This window comes from Drosophila busckii, chromosome X (assembly GCF_011750605.1).
Source record: "Drosophila busckii strain San Diego stock center, stock number 13000-0081.31 chromosome X, ASM1175060v1, whole genome shotgun sequence".
In the NCBI taxonomy this organism is placed as follows: Eukaryota; Metazoa; Arthropoda; class Insecta; order Diptera; family Drosophilidae; genus Drosophila; species Drosophila busckii.
In genome coordinates this window covers 5,477,532-5,500,720 of record NC_046608.1, presented here as the reverse complement: position 1 = coordinate 5,500,720, position 23,189 = coordinate 5,477,532, and the positions used below count along the sequence as shown (strand labels likewise).

At 37.9% G+C, this 23,189-nt stretch overlaps 4 protein-coding genes across 6 annotated transcripts in view; 2 read left to right on the top strand and 2 right to left on the bottom strand.

The window, feature by feature from the left end:
- The window catches only part of LOC108606620 (serine-rich adhesin for platelets), a 42,272-nt gene extending 38,327 nt beyond the window's left edge, over positions 1-3,945 (bottom strand). The window contains exons 1-2 of one of the 3 annotated variants that reach the window (XM_017996903.2): positions 3,818-3,945; positions 2,642-2,769 (exon numbers count right to left, since the gene is read on the bottom strand). The gene's annotated coding sequence lies outside the window, so the exon portion shown is untranslated. The remainder of the gene's footprint in view (positions 1-2,641; positions 2,770-3,817) is intronic. The other 2 variants (XM_017996906.2, XM_017996905.2) reach the window with 2 other exon arrangements.
- Positions 3,946-4,509: 564 nt separating this feature from the next.
- LOC108607070 (mitogen-activated protein kinase kinase kinase 7) lies at positions 4,510-12,240 on the top strand. The gene is made up of 9 exons (XM_017997688.2): positions 4,510-4,985; positions 5,054-5,350; positions 5,411-5,590; positions 5,650-5,785; positions 5,847-6,028; positions 6,424-6,876; positions 6,935-6,986; positions 10,673-11,133; positions 11,901-12,240. Exons 1-9 carry the CDS (start codon positions 4,917-4,919, stop codon positions 12,096-12,098), a joined length of 2,028 nt encoding a protein of 675 aa, XP_017853177.1. The 5' UTR covers positions 4,510-4,916; the 3' UTR covers positions 12,099-12,240.
- A 1,100-nt stretch (positions 12,241-13,340) lies between these two features.
- On the bottom strand, positions 13,341-15,693 carry LOC108605583 (kelch-like protein 26). Its single transcript, XM_017995354.2, has 4 exons — positions 15,504-15,693; positions 15,242-15,437; positions 14,377-15,175; positions 13,341-14,319 (listed from the first exon to the last, which is right to left on the bottom strand). Exons 1-4 carry the CDS (start codon positions 15,530-15,532, stop codon positions 13,493-13,495), a joined length of 1,851 nt encoding a protein of 616 aa, XP_017850843.1. The 5' UTR covers positions 15,533-15,693; the 3' UTR covers positions 13,341-13,492.
- Positions 15,694-16,187: 494 nt separating this feature from the next.
- LOC108605798 (maker354) lies at positions 16,188-18,939 on the top strand. Its single transcript, XM_017995601.1, has 3 exons — positions 16,188-17,373; positions 18,067-18,237; positions 18,295-18,939. The coding sequence occupies exons 1-3, from the start codon at positions 16,380-16,382 to the stop codon at positions 18,831-18,833; spliced, it is 1,704 nt and encodes a 567-aa protein (XP_017851090.1). The 5' UTR covers positions 16,188-16,379; the 3' UTR covers positions 18,834-18,939.
- The last annotated feature ends 4,250 nt before the right edge of the window (positions 18,940-23,189 follow it).

Genomic DNA, 23,189 nt, shown 5'->3' with positions numbered 1-23,189 from the left:
ACATTAAAAATGCAAGTGTCCATCCAGTATAATTTGTTTATGCGCAATGGACATTAAATTGGTTTTCAATTGACATTGAACTTGCGAACTGCAGCATTGATTTAAATATAATCGAAGCTAGCTTAGTTAGTTGCAGTTCTAAGCATAAAAACCAGTTAAGAATGCAATTGTTGTTACAATTCTTTAAAATATGTACATAATTCAATTGGCCATTTGTCAACTTGTCTGCCTCACTGTAAATCGCGTGAAATTTACAATGTTATACTAGAGTTAACAATTTGTTTAGCTGTGACTACTATTGTTGCTATTGTTGTTGTTGTTGTTTGTGTTTGTTGTTGCATGACTGCAAAATAGCGCGATAAATGTTGATGACATAACCTCACATGCGCTTCACACAGACACACAGACACATATAAATGCAGCTAGATAGCGCTAAAAAGTTAATATGCATATTTTTTAGTTTGAATAATTAGTAGGATTTTTTTTTTTATTTTTTTGCGCAAGTAACAAAAACTTGCCGCTCTTGTTGGCTTACTTCCGGTGCTACACACACACACATAGAGAGTGAGAGAGCGAGAAGTGACAAGTGTCTTGTCTCCCTGCACTTCAAGTCGCAGTCGCAGTCGCTGTCGCAGTCGCTGTCGCAGTCGCTGCCGTCGCTGCTGCTTCAATTCAATTGGAGTGTAGGCAAAAGTTAGTCTCAAAGTTTTGTCATTTAATTAGAATTCTCTCGCATCTTATCGCTCAACAACAACAACAACAACAACAACGCAATTCAAATGTAATATGATGAAAAACAAGTAGAAAAGTAAAATAATTAGCCACTTCCAAATACACTTAATTAATATTTTTGCGTTGCTTATCAAATTACACTTTGAAAAAATTGTATAAACATGACAAAGTGTAAATAAACTATAAGTATTAGTATTATGTTCTAGCTGTCTGTGTTAATTAATTACTGTTTATATATCAAAAATTATATAAACAAATCATTTGTCAACAAACTTTGACAATATTGCAAACAAATAAATGTATAAATATACAATTAATAAATACTGTCTGCCTGTTGTTAATTAATTATTAACTTGATACGCATAAACAAATGCAGCCCATATCAAATTTGAAAGCTTTGCTATATTTTCAAGTGTATTTAACTATTTAAAATATAAGCAAGTTGATATTGTTTATAACAGGAAACGTTACAGTCATGATCTTTTGCATGCACTAAATAATTTAAAGCTATTGCCAAACTTATGCATAAGTCAAAGAGCGAGACAGCAAATCGCTTGAAAGCGACAAACAACAAATAACTGTGGCCAAATCACGATTGTGAGTAATCAACTTTTATTAGGCACTGTTATTGTTTTTTTTTGCTTTTGGTTTTTTTCTACGTTTATTATTATTGTTGTTGCCCATTGTTGTTGTTTGGTGTTTTGAATTCGACCAGCACGCAAGAAGCTCAACTAAAGCAAACATAAAAAAAAAAAGAAACAAGTCATTTGACCTAGTGCAAGAATTAAAATGCGGGCATGCACGACTAAGCAAATGCGCTGTAAAGTTCAAAATAAGCAACAGCATATGTTTGATTTAAAAAAGTGTATATTGTAGTTGGTTTAGTACGCTTTTTTCTTCAATAATTTGAGAATCTCAATCAATCAGTATCAACATATATAATCAAACTTTGCTATATTTAAAAAATAACAATTTGCAATTTCCATATGAAGCTTAACAAAGTGTATATTTCAGTTAGTTTTATGCATTGGCAGCCAATATAGCCGCAGTTTTAGCCAATCACAGGGTATAAAAAAAAATGAAAACGAAAAGCAAAAGCACAAAATAAAATTAACAATTACATAAAACCTTGGATACAAGCAACTTACTGCTGTAAGTATATAATGCCGATCAGACTATAATACAATATATATGGCTGGCTATATGTTAAAGTTTGTTGCTAAAGTCTTTGCTAATGAGAACAGAAGCTAAGCTTAACAATATAACAAACAATACATTTTTTTTATTTTAAATAATGCAAAAGGGTTAAAGACAAAGTCAAAGTCGACGCATGTTCATCCTTCTAGGCTCAGCAGCGCCAAGAGCTTAAGCAGAAGAGAGCGAGTATAAGAGTAAGCAGAAGGTCGACAGCAGAAGCAATCACACAAACAATTTGCATATGCCCTTGCGCCCCCAAAGTGGGAGTTTTTTTTTTTTTTTTGGAGCTTCGAGCGGGAATGAGAGTGAGAGAACAACTCGGACAGCAAATAAGGCAAGCGAAAAAAAAAACTACACAATGCCGACTTGGAACGATGGTAAACCGAAAAAAAAAAGCAGGAAGACAACTTTCGCTGTTCCATGCTACAACGGGAAATGTGTACGTTTGTGTGTGTGCCTGTGTGTGAGTGTCTGTTTGTGTATACGTAAGACGGGCAACAATAACAACAAACATTGTCGAAGTAGCAGCGCAGCTTAGAAGATGCGGCAGAGTATATAAAACGTTTGGGCTGCTTGTTTAGATACAAATTGTGCACAAATAAACAAAACATTTAACACAGACACACACACACACACAGGTACATACATACGTCTGTCTGCCCTATACATGTAATAATAATAATAAAAAAAAAAGTAAGAAGCAGCAACTTACCGAATCAAAAATAACAGCGTAGCGGCGGCTTTAATTGTGCGTTCTATACACACATACAAATGCACATGTATACAGAGAGCGGCTAACGACTTTAGCTAGTTGTTGTTGTAAACGTTGTCGAGGATTCCCTTTAAAGAGCGTTAAAGAAAAGCCGATTAACTAGATTAAGTTTAGTGCTAAAAAACGACAACAAAAAAAAACAAAAAAACAATTTAGGCTGCAGCAGCAGCAGCGTAATGAAAATTCTTATACACAACACATACACATGCAAACAATCACACACACACATACAAGAGTAAGCAAGAGCGCGCGCACACAGCAAAAAAAAATATAAAAAAAATTATGCCGCACGCATTTAAACACACACGCACACACATCCTAAACAAAGAAGAGCATGTGTAGAAGAGACGAAGCAGATGATGAGTTGAGGTTGTGTATTGGAACTCTCTTTGCTCCTACGCCGCCGCAGCAGCAGCAATTTCTTCTTTCGCTTATGCTTGACTTTACTTTACTTGCATGTCTATAAATGTATTTGTTTTAATTTAAAACTTGTATATTTTCAATGAAAAGTTAAAAAACAATAACAATACTGCAGCAACTTCTGCAAACTTTGCATAATTTTTTTGACATTTCATGTCTTTCACATTGCTGCTGCCGCTGCTGCTGCTGCAATTGTTGTTGTTTTTCTTTTTTCTGCTGCGGTTGACACTGGCAGCGGCAGCGGCATCAATGGCTGCGCGGCTGCCGCGACGGCGACGAGTAGCATTAATTGGCGGCGTCGCCTTCAACACTTTGGCAAATTTGTGAGCGGCCCCCGTTCCGTTCCGTTCGCTTGTTCGTTCTTTTAAATTCACAATCAACACAATTTGTGCTTTTCATATATTTAGACGCACTTTTGCTTGCCGTTTCTTCGCGTCTTTCTGCTTCTGCTTTTGGCAAACATTTCACACAGCACAATAACAAAATTTACGATTCACGCGGGCGGCGGACGGCACACTTGTAGTATTTTGCCTGCATTCGATTTGTGTTATCACCAAAATGCATGTGCTAGTATGTTGTGTATGTGTGTTTGTGTCTGCGTGTGTGTGTGTGTGTAGTATGAACAATTATATTATTTGTTTGCATTTACCGTGCAAACAAGTATGAGCGCTTCATAAATAAAAAACAACAACTTACACACAATTCATCTATTCGGTTTGTGCAAACTTATTGTTGCCAATTCACATTGCCAATTCAATTCACACACGAACGCAAAACATAAATTCAAAATTCACTGTACTTAGAAAATATTGTGTATTAAAAAAAATTACGTTTGCTTTCCGTTGCGACCGATTGCGGTATGGTTGTGTGCGTCTGTATATAAAACATCGATGTATTATAGCATCGAAACAAATAATGTTAATGTCTCGATAAGTACTTGATGTTTTAAGCAGCTACACAATGAGCAGCGTTTAACATTAACATAGGTATCGATAACACATGTTACAATTTTTGATTACCTTGTTTTAATATCATATGTAGCTGCTTATAAATTTATTATTTAAACACACTCTGTTGTTTTAATTTATCAGGTAAGCAACACTCTCACGTGCAAATTAAACTCGTTATCGAACTGTTACTTAACAGCGCCACTTTGAATTTAACAGTAGCTGCGAACTAATGATGTATAATACAATAAAAAAACTTAATGAGGAGTTAAACCTGCACGTAGCATACAAATTTGATTGCATATTTACACGGCAGCATTGAATATATAACTATTTTTTGGCCAACATCAGCAACAGCATCGATGCTTTGGCGATTGCAAATGTAATGAAATTGTGGCGGCATGCTCATAATTAGCCATAGATATGCGATAAGTGCGACGCTTATCGATATGTGCGACACAAACGACTGACCAAAAACGAAAAAATAATAATATGAGAAATAATTTGTCGCCAAATTAAAATACCTGCTTGCCGTGCATTGTTAAAACTGGCAATAATATATTAATCGGCTTGATGATCCGATGCCACGACTGAAGCCAACGCCAACAACGCTTAGAAGGATGTGCGCAGCGCTCGCACTTGCTGCGATTTACTGCTGGTCGATATAAGCAAGACGGGGCTGCCGCTGCTGCTCTAACCCAAGAGGCCCTTTGGCCCTGTGTGAACACAATAACAAAGTTGAGGATCTCAAGCCCATATGCTGGTTGAGCAAAAGCACGGAGCAGAAGCCAAGCGCATAAAGAACAATTGAGTGTGTCAGGAGAGGTGGAGTGGAGCATTAACAGGCGATGGCCGCCGCGTCACAAGATGCGCTGCAAACCGCCTTTGTGGACTTTAATGAAATAGCATTGGGAGAGGTAAGCCTGAACAGCCATCATAGATGCAATGTACTTAAGGATTAAACACACACATAAAATGTTTGCAGAAAGTGGGCCATGGCTCCTACGGCGTGGTATGCAAGGCAATGTGGCGCAATCAGCTGGTGGCCGTCAAGGAGTTCTTTGCCAGCGCCGAGCAAAAGGACATCGAAAAGGAGGTCAAGCAGCTGTCGCGCGTTAAGCATGTGAACATTATTGCGCTCTATGGCATTTCATATCATCAGGCTACATATTTGATAATGGAATATGCCGAAGGTGGCTCGCTGCATAATTTCTTGCACGGCAAAGTGAAGCCGGCTTATAGTCTGGCGCATGCCATGAGCTGGGCACGCCAATGTGCCGAGGTAAAGTAGCAACGAAAGCTGCGAAAATAATAATAATTGATAACATATTATTAATTACAGGGTGTTGCCTACCTGCATGGCATGTCGCCCAAGCCATTGATACATCGCGATCTAAAGCCGCTAAACTTGCTGCTGACCAACAAGGGCAGAAACCTGAAGATATGTGATTTCGGTACAGTAGCAGACAAGTCTACAATGATGACCAATAATCGCGGCAGTGCTGCCTGGATGGCGCCAGAGGTAAGCAACGGACAACAGCTAAGCATACATATATATTTATATTATTATTTGCTTTGCAGGTCTTTGAAGGCTCCAAGTACACAGAGAAATGCGACATCTTTAGCTGGGCCATAGTGCTCTGGGAGGTGCTGTCGCGCAAGCAGCCATTCAAGGATATAGACAATGCCTACACTATACAGTGGAAGATATACAAAGGTTGTAGAACAAATTATAAATTTAAATAAAGCAGCTTACTTAAACTAAATCTTTGCTGCAGGCGAGCGACCTCCACTGCTGGACAATTGCCCCAAGCATATTGAAGAGCTAATGACTGCCTGCTGGAAAACAGCGCCAGAGGATCGACCATCAATGCAGTATATAGTGAGCGTGATGAATGAGATTATCAAGGACTATGTAGGCGCCGATAAGGCGCTGGAATATGCTTTCGTCAATCAACAGGTGCGTGCAGAAATTGCTGAGAGTCTAAGTAGAGCAAGCAAAAGAGAAAAGCAAGAAAGAAAACTAAATGTCGAAGAGCTTAAAGTATATGAAGAATAGATGCCAGTTGAGAAGGTAAAGAAGCTATATATTTAAATTTAAAGGAGCTTAAAGTGTATAGTTAGAACAGCTATATAGTTAAAGTTTGTTTAATTTGTATGCGTTAAATTTACACTCAATTTTATGCGTTTTAGCATTAGCTTTATTATCTGCAATAATGATTAGCCTTGATTTGAGTATAGAGACTGACGGTTTGATTTATTATACACAACTTTGATAAGTTTTGCTCATATTTTGTTTGTGACATTTGTTTTTAAGCTTAAATTGCACTGCAACTGTCAAATTTCTCTTTACAGATTGTATCTAAGGAAAGCGATGGCACTGTGGCCGCAACTTATGATAGTTTAAGTGTCAGCTCAAGCGACATGAGCTTGGCATCCACACAGCTAACGCCCACCAATGTGCAGCAGCAGCTTGGCGGCGCAACTGCTGGCACTGCCATAGCCAATGCTGAGACTGGTTCAATAACAACAACAACAAGTAACAACGAAAATACCTCATCAATTGATCGAACGCCCACAAATTCGGGCAGTTGCCAACTTGACAATAACGGACTGTTCCATATGAGCAGCAGCAATCGCTGGGACGCCATACCCGAGGAGGATGCCAGCGAGTGCCAGCATCAGAACAACGATAGCTTCAATCTAACATCATCCGCGGAGGCCTCCAAGCGTTTGGAGACAATACGCAATGGCATGATACAAATGGCCAGCAGACCATTGCCGCAGTTAACTTTGGATGTTGAGGCGGTAAATATGAATATTATTGTTATATATATAGGCTACTTATTGTTTATTTATTTTGCAGAATGGCTTCGATTTAAGTCGCAGCGAGAGCAGCAGCAGCAGCAGCACCTATGGTGAGTTCTTCTAGCAAACTGAGCGCCTCTCACGTGTCTGCGATTAACAAATTCACACGCTGCTTAATTTAAATTTAAATTGTTGTTGTTGTTATTGTTGCAAATAGCTGAGCGCATTGTCATTGCTTCGTCTGCGTTTGGGGGCAGCTGTTTGAGGTCGTTAGCATGACGCATCAGCAACCACCAAGCAGCAGCAGCGGCAACAGCAACAATAACAATTGCAATCAGCGTTAATTGTTTAATTGTACATAAACAATAAGGCGCTTGCCGTCTCGCTCTAACTCAAGGCATCATTGCTTAATTAGCCGCGCTGCTTTTCGCTTTTATTTCTAATAAGTAAATTGCAAGCAGAAATGAATATTTTGCATTTTGCACATTTTTCAATTGCCAATGTCTCAGTTGGCCAAAAATAAATACAAAATACATTTTTGATGCAATCATTGCAAAGCGAGCAGCAAAACTATTTTCAACAACAAACAAAAAAGTAAAAACAAATTAAGCTCAAGTTTAACTTTAGTTAGCTGCAGCAGCTAAACAAAAATTGTGAGGGTCACAAAACAAAAAGTTAAGCAAATAATATTGCATTTTAAATTTAACTTAGCTTAACAATATTTAAATAAATAAATTTTATTTATATATTGTACGCTTAGAATTTAGATTTATTGTGCTTTGGCTACACTTTTTTATTTTTTATATAAATTCCATTTGCTCTCTCTTTTTAGTTTTCACTTTGCAGAGACTTGTGTTATTGTATGCTTTTGTTATTTGGCTTGTTTATTTGGCAGTTTGTATATATATACACATATATTTGGCAATTTTATTTATGCTTGCCTTAGCTTAGCTTGAGTTTTATATTATTAATTTTATTTTTATGTATGAACGCAAATTAAAAGTAATTTTAACTTAATATTAAATTTGCATTAATTTTTAAATATTTTATCATTTTTTTATCGACTCTTGATCTTTTTAATACTTTTAAATAAGCTTAGCTAAGTTTAGTTTCTTAGGATTATTCAAAATATTTTGTACTATTTATTAGTTTACTTTTTGCTTGTTTTCGAATTCGTAGAAATTTTTAAAAATTTGCTTTGTCTAAAATACGCTCTCTCAATAATTTGCCACCGCTTGTGGCACTTAGCGTTGCAGCCTGGCAATTTAGGCTAGATTAATGACGCTGATATGCGCAAAAAAAAAAAAACAAAAAAAAAACAGAACACAAAACACAAAATTTAGCTAAGCAGAAAAATGAAATGTAAATGAAAAATCAGCTAATGGCAAATACGACGCACACACATGACGAGGCCGACAGTCGCGGACCACCCAACCACCCCCCCACCCACAAATATAGCCGTGTTGCCTCAATAGCCAGCCCCCAATGAAATTGACCAGTGAGTCATACGGCAATAATCTCACTTTTTTTTTGATTTTTGCTGTGCGTATATATGCATATATATATGTATATCTATATAGTGCCTGTTGTATATAGACAAACAGTTGTATATATATACGAGTGTATAGACAAGTAAGCACTTAATGGTTACGGGGACAAAATCCAAGCACAATTCATTTTCAACTATATAGTCTATATAGCAGACAGATCCGCAAGACTTAAGACTAGTGACTAGCGACTAAAGTAAATACATTTTAATTTGCTTGCTGCAAGTCGCTGCTTCTTCTTCTCATTTGGGAGATTTCCCAATTGCATGCCACAAGCATTAATCATATCGAAAGGAGCAGTTGCTACAAGTATATAGCTATATACTATATATATATGTAGTATTTAGACTCTAGACATACAAATTTAAACATCTGTTTATATACAGTGGCAGCTAAAATTATGCGCACTAAGCCAATACAATAATTAATGCGAAGCAAGTAAAAGCAGAAATTTATTTAGCTAATCCTTAAATTGCTCTAGATAGTAATTTTAATTTGACAAATATATTTTGCCAACAATTAAAATACTTTGCCAATACTATTTTGAGTAAATATTTGCTTTTCATCTAAAATTTACTAGAGTTGATCATATTGTATTTGAAATTTAATAGAGCTTATGAAGCGTATCATATATAAAACTATATATGCTTGAGCTGTATCTGTTTAAAAATTGTAATTATTACTAATTGCATTTTTTTTTTTGTGAAATAGTAATTACTTGCGCTCAATTATAATTAAAGCAAAAACTTTAAGTTTGTAAATGTAATAATTGGATAATGCAAAATATTTCATATGAACTGCTTAAAATTAACAAAAAGTGAAAAATAATGTGAGATTATTAAATATACATTGCAAATAATTAAATGCTGTTAAATAATTTAATTATTTGTAATTGTAATTGAAAAGTAATTGAAAATATTTCACCTCGGAAATGAATTAAATTATCAGTAGTAATTTTGAACTGATTATAATTAACAAAAACTGAAAAATAATGCGGAATTATTTAAAGAATATATAAATTGAAAATAAAATCAAATTATTTATAATTGTAATAATTGAAAATGAAATATGAGTTTCAATATTAAAATGAAAATTATTAAAAAAATAAATTGCAAATAATATGAAATATTTGTAATTGTAATTGAAAAGTAATAGAAAATATTTTAAAAATAAAATTATGCTACTAAAAATTAAATTAAATGCCGCATTATGAATTATTTGAAATTGTAATTTTAAAGTAATTGGAAAATATTTCAGCTAGAAATTGAATTTCATTATCCGCAATATATATTTGTATGATTATAATAACGCAAGAACTGAAAAATTTATTATAAAAAAAAAAAAGATTACAAATATTTAAATGCTGCATTAATTTAAAATTGTTTGCAATACTAATCGAAAATATTTGAGCTGAACTAAACAAATGCATTGATTAATATTAAACGACATTGACTACATACATTGTCTGCATACTTATGGCAGCCACTATGCTTACTAGAGTTTTGAAAGGCATTCGATGCTCTTTTGCAAATGATGATGTTACAATTTTTTCAGTGCGCGTCATTTCGGGAATTGCTCGAGATCGCGCGAACGAATGAAATATTAAAAATATATATATATATATACACACACACACACACACACATGCAGAGCAATGAATGTATGTATGTTTATATGGCTATAGGCTATATATTTATACAGCGCATAGTGAGTTCGTTCGTTCGTGTGTGCCACTCAATGTGGTACAGAATAGAATCTCAGTCTGCGTTCGAGCGTCTTCGAGTCTTCGTTGTTGCCGCAGCAATGTTACGCATCAAAATTCGTTGCAACTCAACAACAACAGCAACAACAACAACAACAACAAAACAACAACAGCATTTGACAATAAATTGACAATAAATTGGCATTATATGCGCATATATAAAGCAAAGCAAAAGTTGTCTTCAAATTCATTAAAACATTTGTTTGTTTTTTATGCAATATACATAAACAAAATACACGCGTCTCTCTCTCTGTGTGTGTGTGTGTGTGTGTGAACACGTCATCTGCTTAGCGCGCCTTAAGTATTATAAAATTCAAAAAATGAGCACTTGATATTTCTTTTTGTTGCAAGTTCCAAAATGTGCGACACGCGCGCGCTAACAACAGCAGCAGCTAATGAGCTGCATAGCTGCTGGATTATTTATAGTATGTGTCTTTAGCTAATTTATGTGCCTAAATATTTAATGTTTGCGCAACTTACTTTGCAGCCAAAAGCGATGGACGCGAGCGTTTGACAGTTACGGACACCAAGCCCGTCATCATTGCCGCCAGCAACACAGATCTGGCCAATAACAATTGCAGCATTAGCCATTCGCACAGAGCCAACAACAATGAAAGCCAATCCAATGGATTGCTTAGTCAAGCGCCAGCAGCAGCAGCAGCAGCAGTGGACGCTGCTGCTGCCAACGTGGCGGATGCGGATGAAAACGACGGCACTGAGCAGTCGCTAGCGGAGATTTTGGATCCCGAGCTGCAGCCATTGCCGCCCATTGCCAACAATCCAGAGTCGCAGGCCATTTATCGCGATCATCGCCACATGGCCAAGGAATTCCTGCGGGTCGATACCAATCTCTACTATGCGCAGGACTTCAAGGAGAAGCTCATACTCCAAATGGATCGCAGCGAGCGTGAACAGAAGCAGGAACGTCTGCGAAAAATTAAAGACAAGGTCAGTTGCAGTTTGTTCAAATTTCAATAATAATAAATGTTCGATTAGATTTGATGTTAAGCTATTGAAACAAAAGGCAAAATATAGCAAATTAATAAGTACACAAAATATAATTGAAACAGTTTTTAAGCAAGTTAAACTAGCAAGGCTTAAATTGCTTAAAAAGAAAATTTAGTTAAGGACGAGACACTTAAACATTTTCATCAGTAAAATAATTTGAAAAACAAGAATAAAAACTAAAATACCAAAGTAATAAAATATTAAACAAAAAAATAATAATTACTAAGCAAGCTTAAAATAATTCGAAATGTAGTCAGTTAAGTTGGCAATTTATCAAACAAATCAAACATAAAATAAAATAAAAATAAATGTTTGTAAATAATTTTCTTGCGCTTTTAAAATTCAAACATTTATTATTTATATAAAAAATTACGCTCAAACTTTGGGCTGAAAACTTTTAAAATAACTTGAGCTCTTTTATTTTTGAGCTAGTTGAAGTTTAATTTGAAATTCTGCAGCTAACAATTCATTTTGACTTAAAGTAAACTAAATAATACTTGCTTTAAATTTTTATTTTGTACTCAAAAATAATTTTCTATTTTAAAAGTTTGCAATTTTGAATTTTAGCAATAAAAATTAAATATATTTAATTTAAGAGTTATGAGTTATTTATATATAAGCGCTATTTTTGATTTTGATTTCGATAGCTATCAATAAGACTTTTATTTGAAAATGTTATATATTTTTCTCTCTCTTTCTCTCGCCAGGAGGATTTGCAAACCTTGTACAATGATCTGCAGCAGCAGTGGGAGAAGCTGCCAGCGTCGCGTCAGTCGAACAATCCGACCGCGCGTCAAGCGCCCAGCTTGAGCAGCCAGCAGAGCAGCGGCAGCGGTCAGGAGACTGCAGCGGCGGGCGGCGGTGCGGATAATGTGGAAAACGATGGCTGGGTGGTTATAGCGTAGCCGCGAGTGAATTTGTTTATAACCTTTAGCTGTGTACCACTCCAACTGTAACCGTAACTTTAACATTATAACTATAACTGTAACTCAAACTTAAAGCTAAAAAAAAAAGAAAAAAAAAAAAACAAAAAACACTTAACTATAACTGTAACTGTAGAAATTAATTTAAGTTGCGTTTTTTGTTTAGCTGATTTTTATTTTTGGCTTTGTTTAGTTTTAAATTCATGTTGCTTGTTTACTCTAAATGTAGTAGTAGTAACTTTCTTGTTTGTAAGCCATACCGACATTTTGTTTAAACTTAAGCATTTTAATTTAATTTAGTGTTTAATTTCTATTCTATAAACGAGACAATTCACAGCTGTATGTATGTGTGACACAAGTAATGTTTACCAAAAATATTAAGTATACGCCAAGAGACGAATTAGCAGCGTTCAGCAAATAAATAAAGACACATTTCGACAAACAACAATAAATCGAAAATGCGCTATATAGAAATCAATACAATAAGTCATAATACATTTTTTTTTTACCAAAAAAAATATTAATTAAAGCAAATAAAATAATAAGCAGCGTTCAGCAAATAAATAGACATATTTCGAGTTCGAAAAGCAATACAATATTTTCATACAGTGATCAATCAATAAATAAAAGACACATTTCGAGTTTGAAAAACAATAAAGATACGAACATGTGCAATAGAATTTAAATTTTGATACATTTCATACATACATAAAATAGTAAAGTTCGAGTTCGAGTTCGAATACGCCCAATAGTAATCAATGCAATGATTCAATTAGCTGCATGTTAAATTTTGTACCTAAAATATGAAATTAGAATGAACCGAAACGAATTAGCAGCGTTCACAAATAAATAAAGACACATTTCCAGTTCGAAAAGCAACAATAGCGCGAAATTGTGCCATATAAATAAACATTTCGAGTTCGAAAACCAAATAGAAATCAATGCAGAGATTAACTTTTTACCAACACAAATTAGTGTTCAGCATGAGCAAAAGATACATTTCGAGTTCGAAAGCAAATACAATAAATTCAAATCAGCTGCATATAAATTGTTAAACAACCATTTTGTTACAAAATTCACACTTAACTTTATATATATTAAAAAAATGTAATAAGTTTATTAACAACAGCGTAAGTAGAGCTAAATCAGAACACAGCAAAAATTCGACATTTATTAACAAAATATATATATATATATATATATATATAATATATACGTACTATAGTAGTAGTGTATGCCTAAAAAACTTGCCTAAAAATTGTTTACTAAATTATTTAAATATTTACCAGGTTGTAACATTTTGGCACAACTGGTAAACTGGTAAATATACAGGACTTGATTTGATTTAAAATAAATTAGGCGTAACTAAAAATTCGTTAAGCATTAAAGCTGGGCACATAGATGGCCGCACAGGTGGACTCCCAGACATCGTTGGGCGTATCCCACGAGTCCTTGCGATGCCACCAGTTGCTGGTATCCAAATCATAAGCCATAGTCTCGGAGCTAGCGCGATCAATTGACTCGGTGGAGTCCAAGCCGCCAACAAAGAAAATAGTGCGACGCATTGAGGTCACCCCCGAGTAAAACTTGGGTGCGGGTATTTTGGTTTCCACACGCCAGCTGTTGTTCTGTATATCATAAGCGTAGATATGCTCGACGAGCACGCGAGATTCACGCAGCGTCTCGTGCCAGCCGCCGCAGGCATAGATGTGATTATCGATGGCGACCAGCACATGATCGCAGCAGGGTGTGGGCATGGGCGCCAGCTCCAGCCACTGCTCGCTGCTGGTGTCGAAGCACCACATGCTGGCCAAAATGTTGGCCAAGTGAATGCCGCCCGAGATGTAAAGCTTATCGCCAACAACAACGCCCGCGTGCTGGCTGCGATTCTCCTGCAGACTGGGCATATAGGTCCAGGTGTTGCTCACGATGTCATAGCGCTCCACATTGGACATGCGACGCAGCGCCTCCTCCGAGTTGTCATCGTGCTCGACAATGCCACCAACTGCATAGAGATGCTGCTTGCCCACAGCATTCAGCGAGAAGCGACAGCGATCCAGTTGTATGGGCGCTATGGTGACCCAAGAGTCGCGCAGCGGGCAATAGCGAAAGCCAAATGGATGTATATACTCCTTGAGGCACACATCATAGGCGCCGCCCACAACAAACAACTCGTTGTTCAGCACAGCGGTGCCGAAATTGCCTGCAAGCAAACAAAGCGTAAGTCCCACAGTCGCGCGTTGATCTAAACTGAACTTACACTGATCGATGTGCGGTATGGAGGTGAGCTCATACCATTTCATTTTGGTGGGCGAGAAGCACATGATCTCATTGGTCAGACCCTTGCACTCGAAGCCGCCAATCTTGAGCAGACTCAGCTCCATGCCGCGCATATTGGTGGGTCCCTGTTCGGGCAGCAGCTCAACACTCGACTCAGCATCGTCCTGCGGCGGCAAAAACTCCTCGACCAGCGAGTGATGCATTTGCCGCAGCGTCTTTAGCTCCTCATAGTGTATATACTGCCATTTGATTAGATGCAGCAGCTCATGCAGCGCATTATCGTCCAGCTGCTGCTCCAGCGCATAGCGGCAGATCAGCTGCAGCAGCTCCAGCTCGCTAACATCAATCGGATAGTTGCTGAACAGTATATAGTGCAGCTGTTCCAGCTTGAGATCCTTGAAATCAGCGCTAGCCGCGAATTCCTTGAAATGCGCGCATATATAACGATAAGCGCGCTCGGCCAGCGCCTGCTGCCCATAAATCTCAGCCAAACTGGCTATGGCCAGGCAGTTGACCATGCCTATTTTCTCCTCCAGATACATGGTGCAGCGTTCGATCACCTCCTTCACCTGCACATGTGTAGCCGCTGCCAGCGTCTCCTCCACATTGTCCTCGTTCAGATCCAGCATTGATGTATATATAAATAGTATAATGCGTCCCATGGCGCGTGGTGTCATCCCATATAGCTTAATCTCTTTCTGGCGCGACTCAATCATATCGCTGTCGGCAAACATGGCGCAAAAGTAATCGCTGCTGGCCGCCAGCACCACGCGATGAGCCTGTTAATGAATCATATTTATTTATGTTTTTTTTGTTTTATAACCAATTGCAACAGCACCACCCACCTGATAACAATGGTCTTCAACAATTAATTTCACATCAGTTAGTTTGCCCTGCGAGCGCAGCTTATTTAGGCCATTCAACAAGTTCTTCTCACCAGAGCTAGCAGCAGCGCTGCTGCTGCTCGCTGCTGCCACTGCTGCTGCTGCAGTCGCTGTCGCCAACGCTGTCGACATACTGCTGCTGCTACTGCTGCTGCTGCTGTCTTATCAGTTCGCAGACCTTAGCCTTACTCAATGCAATGACGACAAAGAAATTACTACGTACCGCTGCTGCTGATTAGAGCGACACAGCATTTGTTGTTTGTTGTTGTTGGGGATTCCGTCAAAGTTGATAACCAAAATATAATGCACCAAACAGCTTTTGCCTTTCTCCCACAAACGCTGTTCGTTGTTGTTGTTGCTGTTGCTGTAGTTTTTGTTCTTGTAGCCAGCAGCTGCCTTCTTTACTTATTATATATTGTATGTAAATTAATATTTGCTGCGTCTGTACATTTCACACAAGCACACAAAAGTCTATTTAAATTTTTTCGTTTATAGTTAAAAAATTATTCAGCGTCTGCCAAGTTAGGCAGGTGAAAATAAAATCAAATAAATAATGAGCAACAAAACAACAACTCTTGCTGTTGTCAATAGTAACTTAACAGCTGTTTAACATTACAGCAACTGTTAGGCTAGCCGATAGCGTAGAAATCGTTAATCGATTGTATGCAAAACTGCCGCTAGCTGGCGCAGCAGCACACAATTGAGCTTTGCAAGCAGTGCACAAGCAGTGCAACAACAGCTGCCATCTAGCGTTGTCAGCTTGGCGCTTAATTTAAATATGAGCACGGCGCGCATTTTGAAAATTTAGCTTGCCTTGCAAAATGTGTTATGTTATTCAAAAATTTGTTGTAACCCTTTTTTCAAATTATTGTCAACTCACGTTCGCTGACATTTACGTCATCAGCTGTCAAAATTACACTTGAAAACTTAAGTTTGCCAGAATTTTGTGAACAATTAATTTTAGTCGACAACACACAGATTTTTTTCCTTCCAAGTCACCGAAAAGTTAACGTTATTTGGCGGCGCATGCAATCCTTGAGGCAGGCAACAACAACAACAATATAAAACAGTCAAACATACCCGATTACTGCTCGCACATATGGACGAAAGCAGCTCCATGGCCATGGCACAACAACTGACGTCATCCTGGGCTTCGGTGGTGGCCAATGGCATCATAGGTGAGTCCCAAAACGCCGGCTCCCAGGCCAGTTCGCCGCTCACATCGCGCACACCATCGCCGGCGTCAACGCTGATGCATTTGACGACGCCAACGCTTACGCCGGAGCGCACGCCCACGCCCGTCAAGCAACCGAGCTTGGAGGCTAGAGCGCTCTCAAGCACAGCACGCCAGATTGTTTATGCCGATGGCGACGAAGGCGATGACGACGATGACGACGACGACGACGACGACGACGACGACGATGATGACGACGACGACGAAGACGTCGATGACGACGATGACGACAATGAGTTGGACTTTGATGATGCAGCTCCGGATGATCCATGGCCCATAGCCGGCGACGAGTCCGACCCGGACAAGTCTGTCTCGTCGGAGCTCAATGCCGGCGTCTATCGACCACATCGTCCGCCTCACGTGTTGCGCACGCGCTCCTTCTGCCCATACACCTCGACGCCCATCTATGCGCCCAATAGTCCATACACTTTGCTCAAGCCCACCATGCTGGTCCTGCAGCCAGATCAGCGCCGCTTCTTTGCTCCCATGCCGCTCGCCTATGCGGCCAACATGGAGCCCAAGCCGCCCGCTGGCTACACCGAGTATATCTACGACTGGCGCCAGGCACCGCCGCCGCCGCCGCCTCCTTCGAGCGCCGCCTGCTTTGTGCCTCATCTGGAGGCGGAATTTGGGCCCAACTTTGGCCCATCGCATGACTATCTGTCCGATGGCCACTATGGCGATGAGAATCAAGAGCAGCCAAGATGCGGTTCACCTCAGCCGCGCACTCGCTGCCAGGTGCTGGGCACAGAGCAGCCGGAGGGCGAACTCTTCGAGTGGCAGCCCATTGGCAAGTCGCAACAGGTGTGGGATCCATTGGACATCACGACGCGCGACAGCGATCCCAGCAAGCCCAATCGTAAGTTCAATAAATCTTTAAAGCCTTTAAATAATTAAAAAAAAATTAAAAATAAAATAAGTTAAAAATTTAAAAATAAATTAAATAACATAAAATGAATATATAATATTATAAGTAATTATTTTATATTATATATAATTACTTATAAACGTTTTAAAAATTGTATAAACTTGCCTTAATCTGAAATTAGTTTAGTTAACTTCAAAAACAATTAAAAAATGCATAAAAAAAATCTCAAATAATTATTATTTCTAAATTTTAATTACTTAAAAATTTTTGTATTCATTTTATTGCATTTAAAATTTAATTCACTAATTTACAAGACCACAAAAATAGTATAATAATAATCACTAATAAATATTTATAAATAATGAAGTCTAGGTGTTTGTTTATATTTATTTACTGCTTATCTTTTGTTTTTTACTTTTGCGCATCGTTTAATATTGAGTAATGATTAATTCATTTATATATTTAGCTTTGCAATTATTGTACAAAATATTACAAATATTTTAATCAAATAATTCTTAAATCATTAACGCTAACTTTCTATGCTCTTAAAAAAATATATTTGAAATTATGAAAAAATTCTTAGCATATTGTTTTATGGAATTTAATTGAACGCTTAGCGGTTTGCTAATTAATTTTCTTTTAGTTGAGCGCCAAAGTTTTTTAATAAACATAAATAACTTACAGCTTCGCCACCGCCGGGCTTCGAGCATGTGCTGCTGGGCAAGCAGTTGCTATCGAGTCGCAGCCGCAAGCTGATGGGCGAGCTGGTGCAGGTGGAGCCGCATGAGGATTACCCCACGCCCACGCCCATGGAATATCCGGAGCGCGAGCTGCGCGAGCAACAGCATTTTATATGTAAGTGGAGATGCCTGAGAACTAAGTAAAGTTAAATATTTGTTTGCTGTTCTTTAGCTAAACATGACACACACTTGACTTGCCGGCTGGCGCAGCTGAAGGTGATCAATGGCACCACTGGCGATGGCTACTACATACGTCCGGTGACAAAGCTGGTGCCCAAGCTAATCACCAAGCTGCCCAAGACGCCCAAATATCAGTCGCTCTATCATCCGGACATAAACTATTGGCAACTGTTGCGTCTCAATGAGCAGAAGGCCGAACAGGCAGCGGCCGCCGCTGCCGCTGCCTCCGCTAATCTTGCCAAGCAGCGCGACTCGAATGAGCAAATCATTGACATGGATGACGCCAACGAAACCGAAACCGAGGAACTGCCCAAGCCCACATATCGTGAGGTGCTCTCCCGTGATATTCAGGGCAAGTCATCGCACACTGTCTTCACCATAACGTCCAATCCCAAGGGCTCTCCGCCCACTGCCACTTCCACTCCCAATGCCTTCAATAGCGCCACGGAGAAGACCATACAGAATTTTCCAAAATTGGAGAAACTCAATCAGAAGGAACGCCTGACTGTTAAGAAATCAAATCACAAATAATCAACATGTGAGCACAAATTTAGATATATCCGTATAAGCGATTTCCATTTTTATTTGTATTGTCTACTGATTGGGTTAATGTCAAGCTGTTCTTTGATATATCTAATAAAGATTTATAACATTCATAGAAGTTGCGCTTTTGCATTGAAAAACAAAATAGACAAGCAGTTATATATAAATAAATTTAGTTATGAAAGCAGCAGCCAAAGCCTTTGAGGCTTTTTCAAATAAATATAATATAAATACATATATAGTAAAGTAAAATGAATAAAAGTAAATTATAAAACATTCGCAACACAAATTTAAAGCAAGTTGCATTTAATTTATGTCAAGCTGTTCAATAACTTAAGGCAGAACAGCTGCTATAGAATAATTTGATTAAACGAGCTTATTAATTAATAATAAGTGTATTGATTGCTTGTTAGTAAATATATATATGGTATTTTAATTTTGGTTACAACCCACTGGCAACTGACTGCGCTTCAACGCGTGTTTAATCGCCAGCAGTCCACGCACAACTGACCTACGTCTGGCCCCGCCTCTGCTGTCAGCCACCCACACATTGATCTCAATGCAAGAACAGAAGCTGAGAGCGCAAGCCACTCAGAGAGCGTGAGCGTCAGTCAATGTTTGTGCTGTGGCTTATACCGCAGACTTATACTTATACTTATACTAATCAGCCCATGTGCTTGCTAGCGAGCGAGAGAGCAGCGCTGCTTTCGTTCGCTAGTTAACCTACCAGCCTCGCACCCACACATTGATCTCAGCGCACAAAACGAAGCTGAGCAGCTGAGAGCGCAAGCCACTCAGAGAGCGTGAGGCGTTTGTCAATGCTTGCGCTTATACCGCAGACTTATACTTATACTTATATATATGCTAATCAGTCGCTTGCTAGCGAGAGCGCAGCGCTGCTTTCGTTCGCTTGCGCTCGATCGTTCGGCGCTGCTGCTGCAACTGAACCAAGAGCGTCGCTGATTCGTTGCTTGGAGAGCGCATCGTACGATGGGCTGGGCTTTGTTTTAACTGCACGTGTGGACAGTGGGCGTGGGAGCTAGACGGCTTTAGCTAAGCTAAATATTAAGCACAATTGTTTTCAAGCCATTTAGGCCTACGTGCCAACTTGCATGTGCTAATTTAATCACTAAATTTTATTTTAATTGAAGATTTGTAGCATAGTTTGATAACAATTTGTATATAATACTACTAGTTGTCAAAAGTATGCTTAAAAATTAAAATATTTATATTTAAATTTATATTGATAATAAAAATTGATGCCTAACTTAGTTCATTGTCAGTTGATTTGTATAAACAATGGCTTGTCGCAACTTTATGCTTAATATGTATAACTAATTTAATTATTGCAAATAATAAGCATCTATAAAGAAAACTATTAAAGAGGGAAAACCTCGAGCAGCAGAACGAATTTTATAACCGTATTATTAATATTTTAATTTATTTGCTGCTTTTGATTGTGAATTGTATAGTATTTGATTGAATTTATTTAATTTATAATAATTTAAAAAGAAAGCAAGTCATTTTGCCTTAGCAATTATAAAATTTTAATGCGAGCTTGCGTTTATGCTTGGCATATGCGATTTTAAAGTCCATAGTTCGTTTTTATTTAATTACACACAGAAAGGCTTAGAGGACAATGGCAGGAGTGGGAGGCAGACAAGTTGGACAAAGACAGTGCATGAGAGTGAGAGAGAGAGAGAGAGAGAGAGAGAGAGAGAGCGAGTGGAAAGGGTACATAAATGAAAATGAAATAAATTAAAATAAGTGTCGAAGCAAAGGCAGCAAAAAGGACCAAAGGATATAAGGCCAAGTCGACAAAGTGGAGGGACTGAGCGACTGAGCGACTGAACGCATATGTAAGGTTCACATACAATACGCATAAGATTACTTTTCACACACACACACAGACGCATATTTAAATCGCTCTAATGTGCATGCATTTGTAAAGTTCGAGTATCCTTTATTTCCATACACGTTGTCCTTACTGCTTTTTTGCCAAAGCAACTTGAAGACAGAGCAACAACAATTTGTTGTCTATATGCAACATAAGTGGGCAACAGGGAGGGGCTGGGGGTTGCTGTCTTTTTATTTTTTTTTTTTGGCTCGGACTTGGGTCGAGCCAAAGACAAATTCATGTTGCATTTGTAGCTTAAGGATATTATTGTAGCATCCTTTGTGCTCTCAACGCTTTTTGTTTTACATTTTGCATGCTTTACTTTTATTCTCTTGTTTGTTGTTGTTGCTGTGTATCCTGCGCTTTGTTTTAAAGCCTTTGCTAAACAAAAAAAAAAAGAGAAGTGACTAACAGAAATGACAAGAAGCAGACGCTAGTGGAAATAAAACAAAATACAAATGCATATAAAATAAAAAATATAAGTGCATGTGAGTTAAGCATTCTAACTAGTTAAGTGAAAATATAAATAAATATATAATATGTTTCTTAAATTCTGACTCTAACTATTTAAAAAGAATTATAAATAAATGTATAATATGCTTCTTAAATTTTATAAAATTATTATGCAAGTTGTTATGAAAATTATTTAAATTTCAATTATTTAAATTTAAATTAAATTTCAATTATTTAAGTATTTCATTCATATTAATATAAATATGCATAAAAATATATGCATTTGTATTTTTATGCTTTAAGCATTTGAATAAAATAAGTAAAAAAAAAATATAAAAATATTTTTGCAATATTATTTTGAGTTATTGATTGCAATTCAACATTTGAATGTATTTTTTTTTATCTCTTAATATTTTAATATAATTGCTTTAAATTTTCTTAATATTGTTTCTCTACAATATTTATTTATTATTGTATTTGTTGTTTTTTTTTACGCCTTTATATTTCATGCCCTTTATTTAATTTTTTATTTAATCCTTTGGGCATATATTTTATTTCTTTTGAGCTTTAAACTCTTTTCAGAGATTTTTCTTGTTTGTTTGATTTGCTGGGGCAGCTGTGTGGCAAGTGTGCTTGCGATTTGTGGATGGACGCCACCGCTGTTAGAGCATTAAAAGGATGCGGATGAGACACGAGCAAGGAGATGGAGATGGATACACTTGGAAAGTTTCGGAGCCGTATGCATAATGTATGTGGGCATGTAAATGCAAAATAAAACTGCGTTGCCCAACTGCGGCCAGCCCGTATCCTGCGACTCGCTCTCTCGCTCTCGCAAGGATATTTGCATTTGTGTGAAGCTAAACCAAACCCAAAAAGCTGAGAGTTCAGTCGACGGCTTTGAGAAATGTGCGAGTTTTAGATTTATTTGTAGTTAAAAACAAAACAAAAAAGCAAAAAAAAAAAAAGAAAACAAAAAAGGGCAAGGGCAACGCCCACAGCTCAGGCCAAAAGGATAGCCAGCAGCTAAAAGAACTTTATTTTAATTTTAATGTGGGCGCTTGTAATGCAAAGTAAATGCAAAAAGGATGCGCCGAAAAAGTTCACAATTTTGATGGTGGGTTGGCTGGTGCGTGTGGGGGTGCTGACATTCGATTGGCAGCAGCAGCAGCAGCAGCTCCCGGTTTGGTAACGAGTTCTCTCCAGTTCACGTTAATGGGCTTGCCGCACTTTACAAATTGGCTCAATTGCAAGTTTATGCGATGCCTGAATAGAGACAAACACACACGCATCCACACACATATGTGTGTATGGCTATTGTTGCTAAAACTAATACCGCCATATGTGACCAGGACAACGAGCTGCCTCGTTATCCTTTTTGATTGTGTCGGCATGAAGTTGATTTTCTATTTTTATACGTTTCGTTCGTTTTTTTGTTTTTTTTTTATTTTGCTGCTGTTATGGGTATCATGGCAAAAATTGTATTACACCTCAATAACAACACCAGGACATGACAATAAGCGAGCGTCCTTTCTATCGCTCTATTGCTATCTCTGTCGCGCGCTTTGTTTTTTTGCTGCTAAGTATGTGTGACAAGTGATGCGTGTTTTGTTGCGGGCAGCGCAGTTGAGCGCTGGACTCCTTAAGTGCTCTCTCGTGATGTCCTTTTTTTTATATACACACATACATATATCCTTGCCAGACTATCATGGCACGTAGGCCGGCGCCCATTCGTATGCTTCGCTTTTTTTTCATGCTTAATTGAATGGGTCAGTCCCTGTCATTGTCCTTGCCCACATGGTTGCCCTGCCAGGATATGTTCAATTCAATTTTTCCGTCCCATACACACACACACACACACATGTTACTCCTCCGCCCGCCATTTGTGTGAGTTCCATGCGGTTATTGAATATCGAGCACGTTCCTTCGTGTCCTTCATGTCCCTTTTTTTTTTACTATGGCCTGCCCGTTAGACGCACTGGCCTTTCGGTCATTAT

Bases quoted from the DNA above. Each gene is read 5' to 3' on its own strand.
- LOC108607070 (XM_017997688.2), top strand. From the start codon at position 4,917: ATGGCCGCCGCGTCACAAGATGCGCTGCAAACCGCCTTTGTGGACTTT. The intron at 4,986-5,053 runs GTAAGCCTGAAC...AAATGTTTGCAG, and splicing joins ATGAAATAGCATTGGGAGAG to AAAGTGGGCCATGGCTCCTA. The intron at 6,877-6,934 runs GTAAATATGAAT...TTTATTTTGCAG, and splicing joins TAACTTTGGATGTTGAGGCG to AATGGCTTCGATTTAAGTCG.
- LOC108605798 (XM_017995601.1), top strand. From the start codon at position 16,380: ATGGACGAAAGCAGCTCCATGGCCATGGCACAACAACTGACGTCATCC. The intron at 17,374-18,066 runs GTAAGTTCAATA...AATAACTTACAG, and splicing joins CGATCCCAGCAAGCCCAATC to CTTCGCCACCGCCGGGCTTC. The intron at 18,238-18,294 runs GTAAGTGGAGAT...GCTGTTCTTTAG, and splicing joins CGAGCAACAGCATTTTATAT to CTAAACATGACACACACTTG.
- LOC108605583 (XM_017995354.2), bottom strand. From the start codon at position 15,532: ATGCTGTGTCGCTCTAATCAGCAGCAGCG. The intron at 15,176-15,241 runs GTGGGTGGTGCT...ATTCATTAACAG, and splicing joins TTGAAGACCATTGTTATCAG to GCTCATCGCGTGGTGCTGGC. The intron at 14,320-14,376 runs GTAAGTTCAGTT...GTTTGCTTGCAG, and splicing joins CATACCGCACATCGATCAGT to GCAATTTCGGCACCGCTGTG.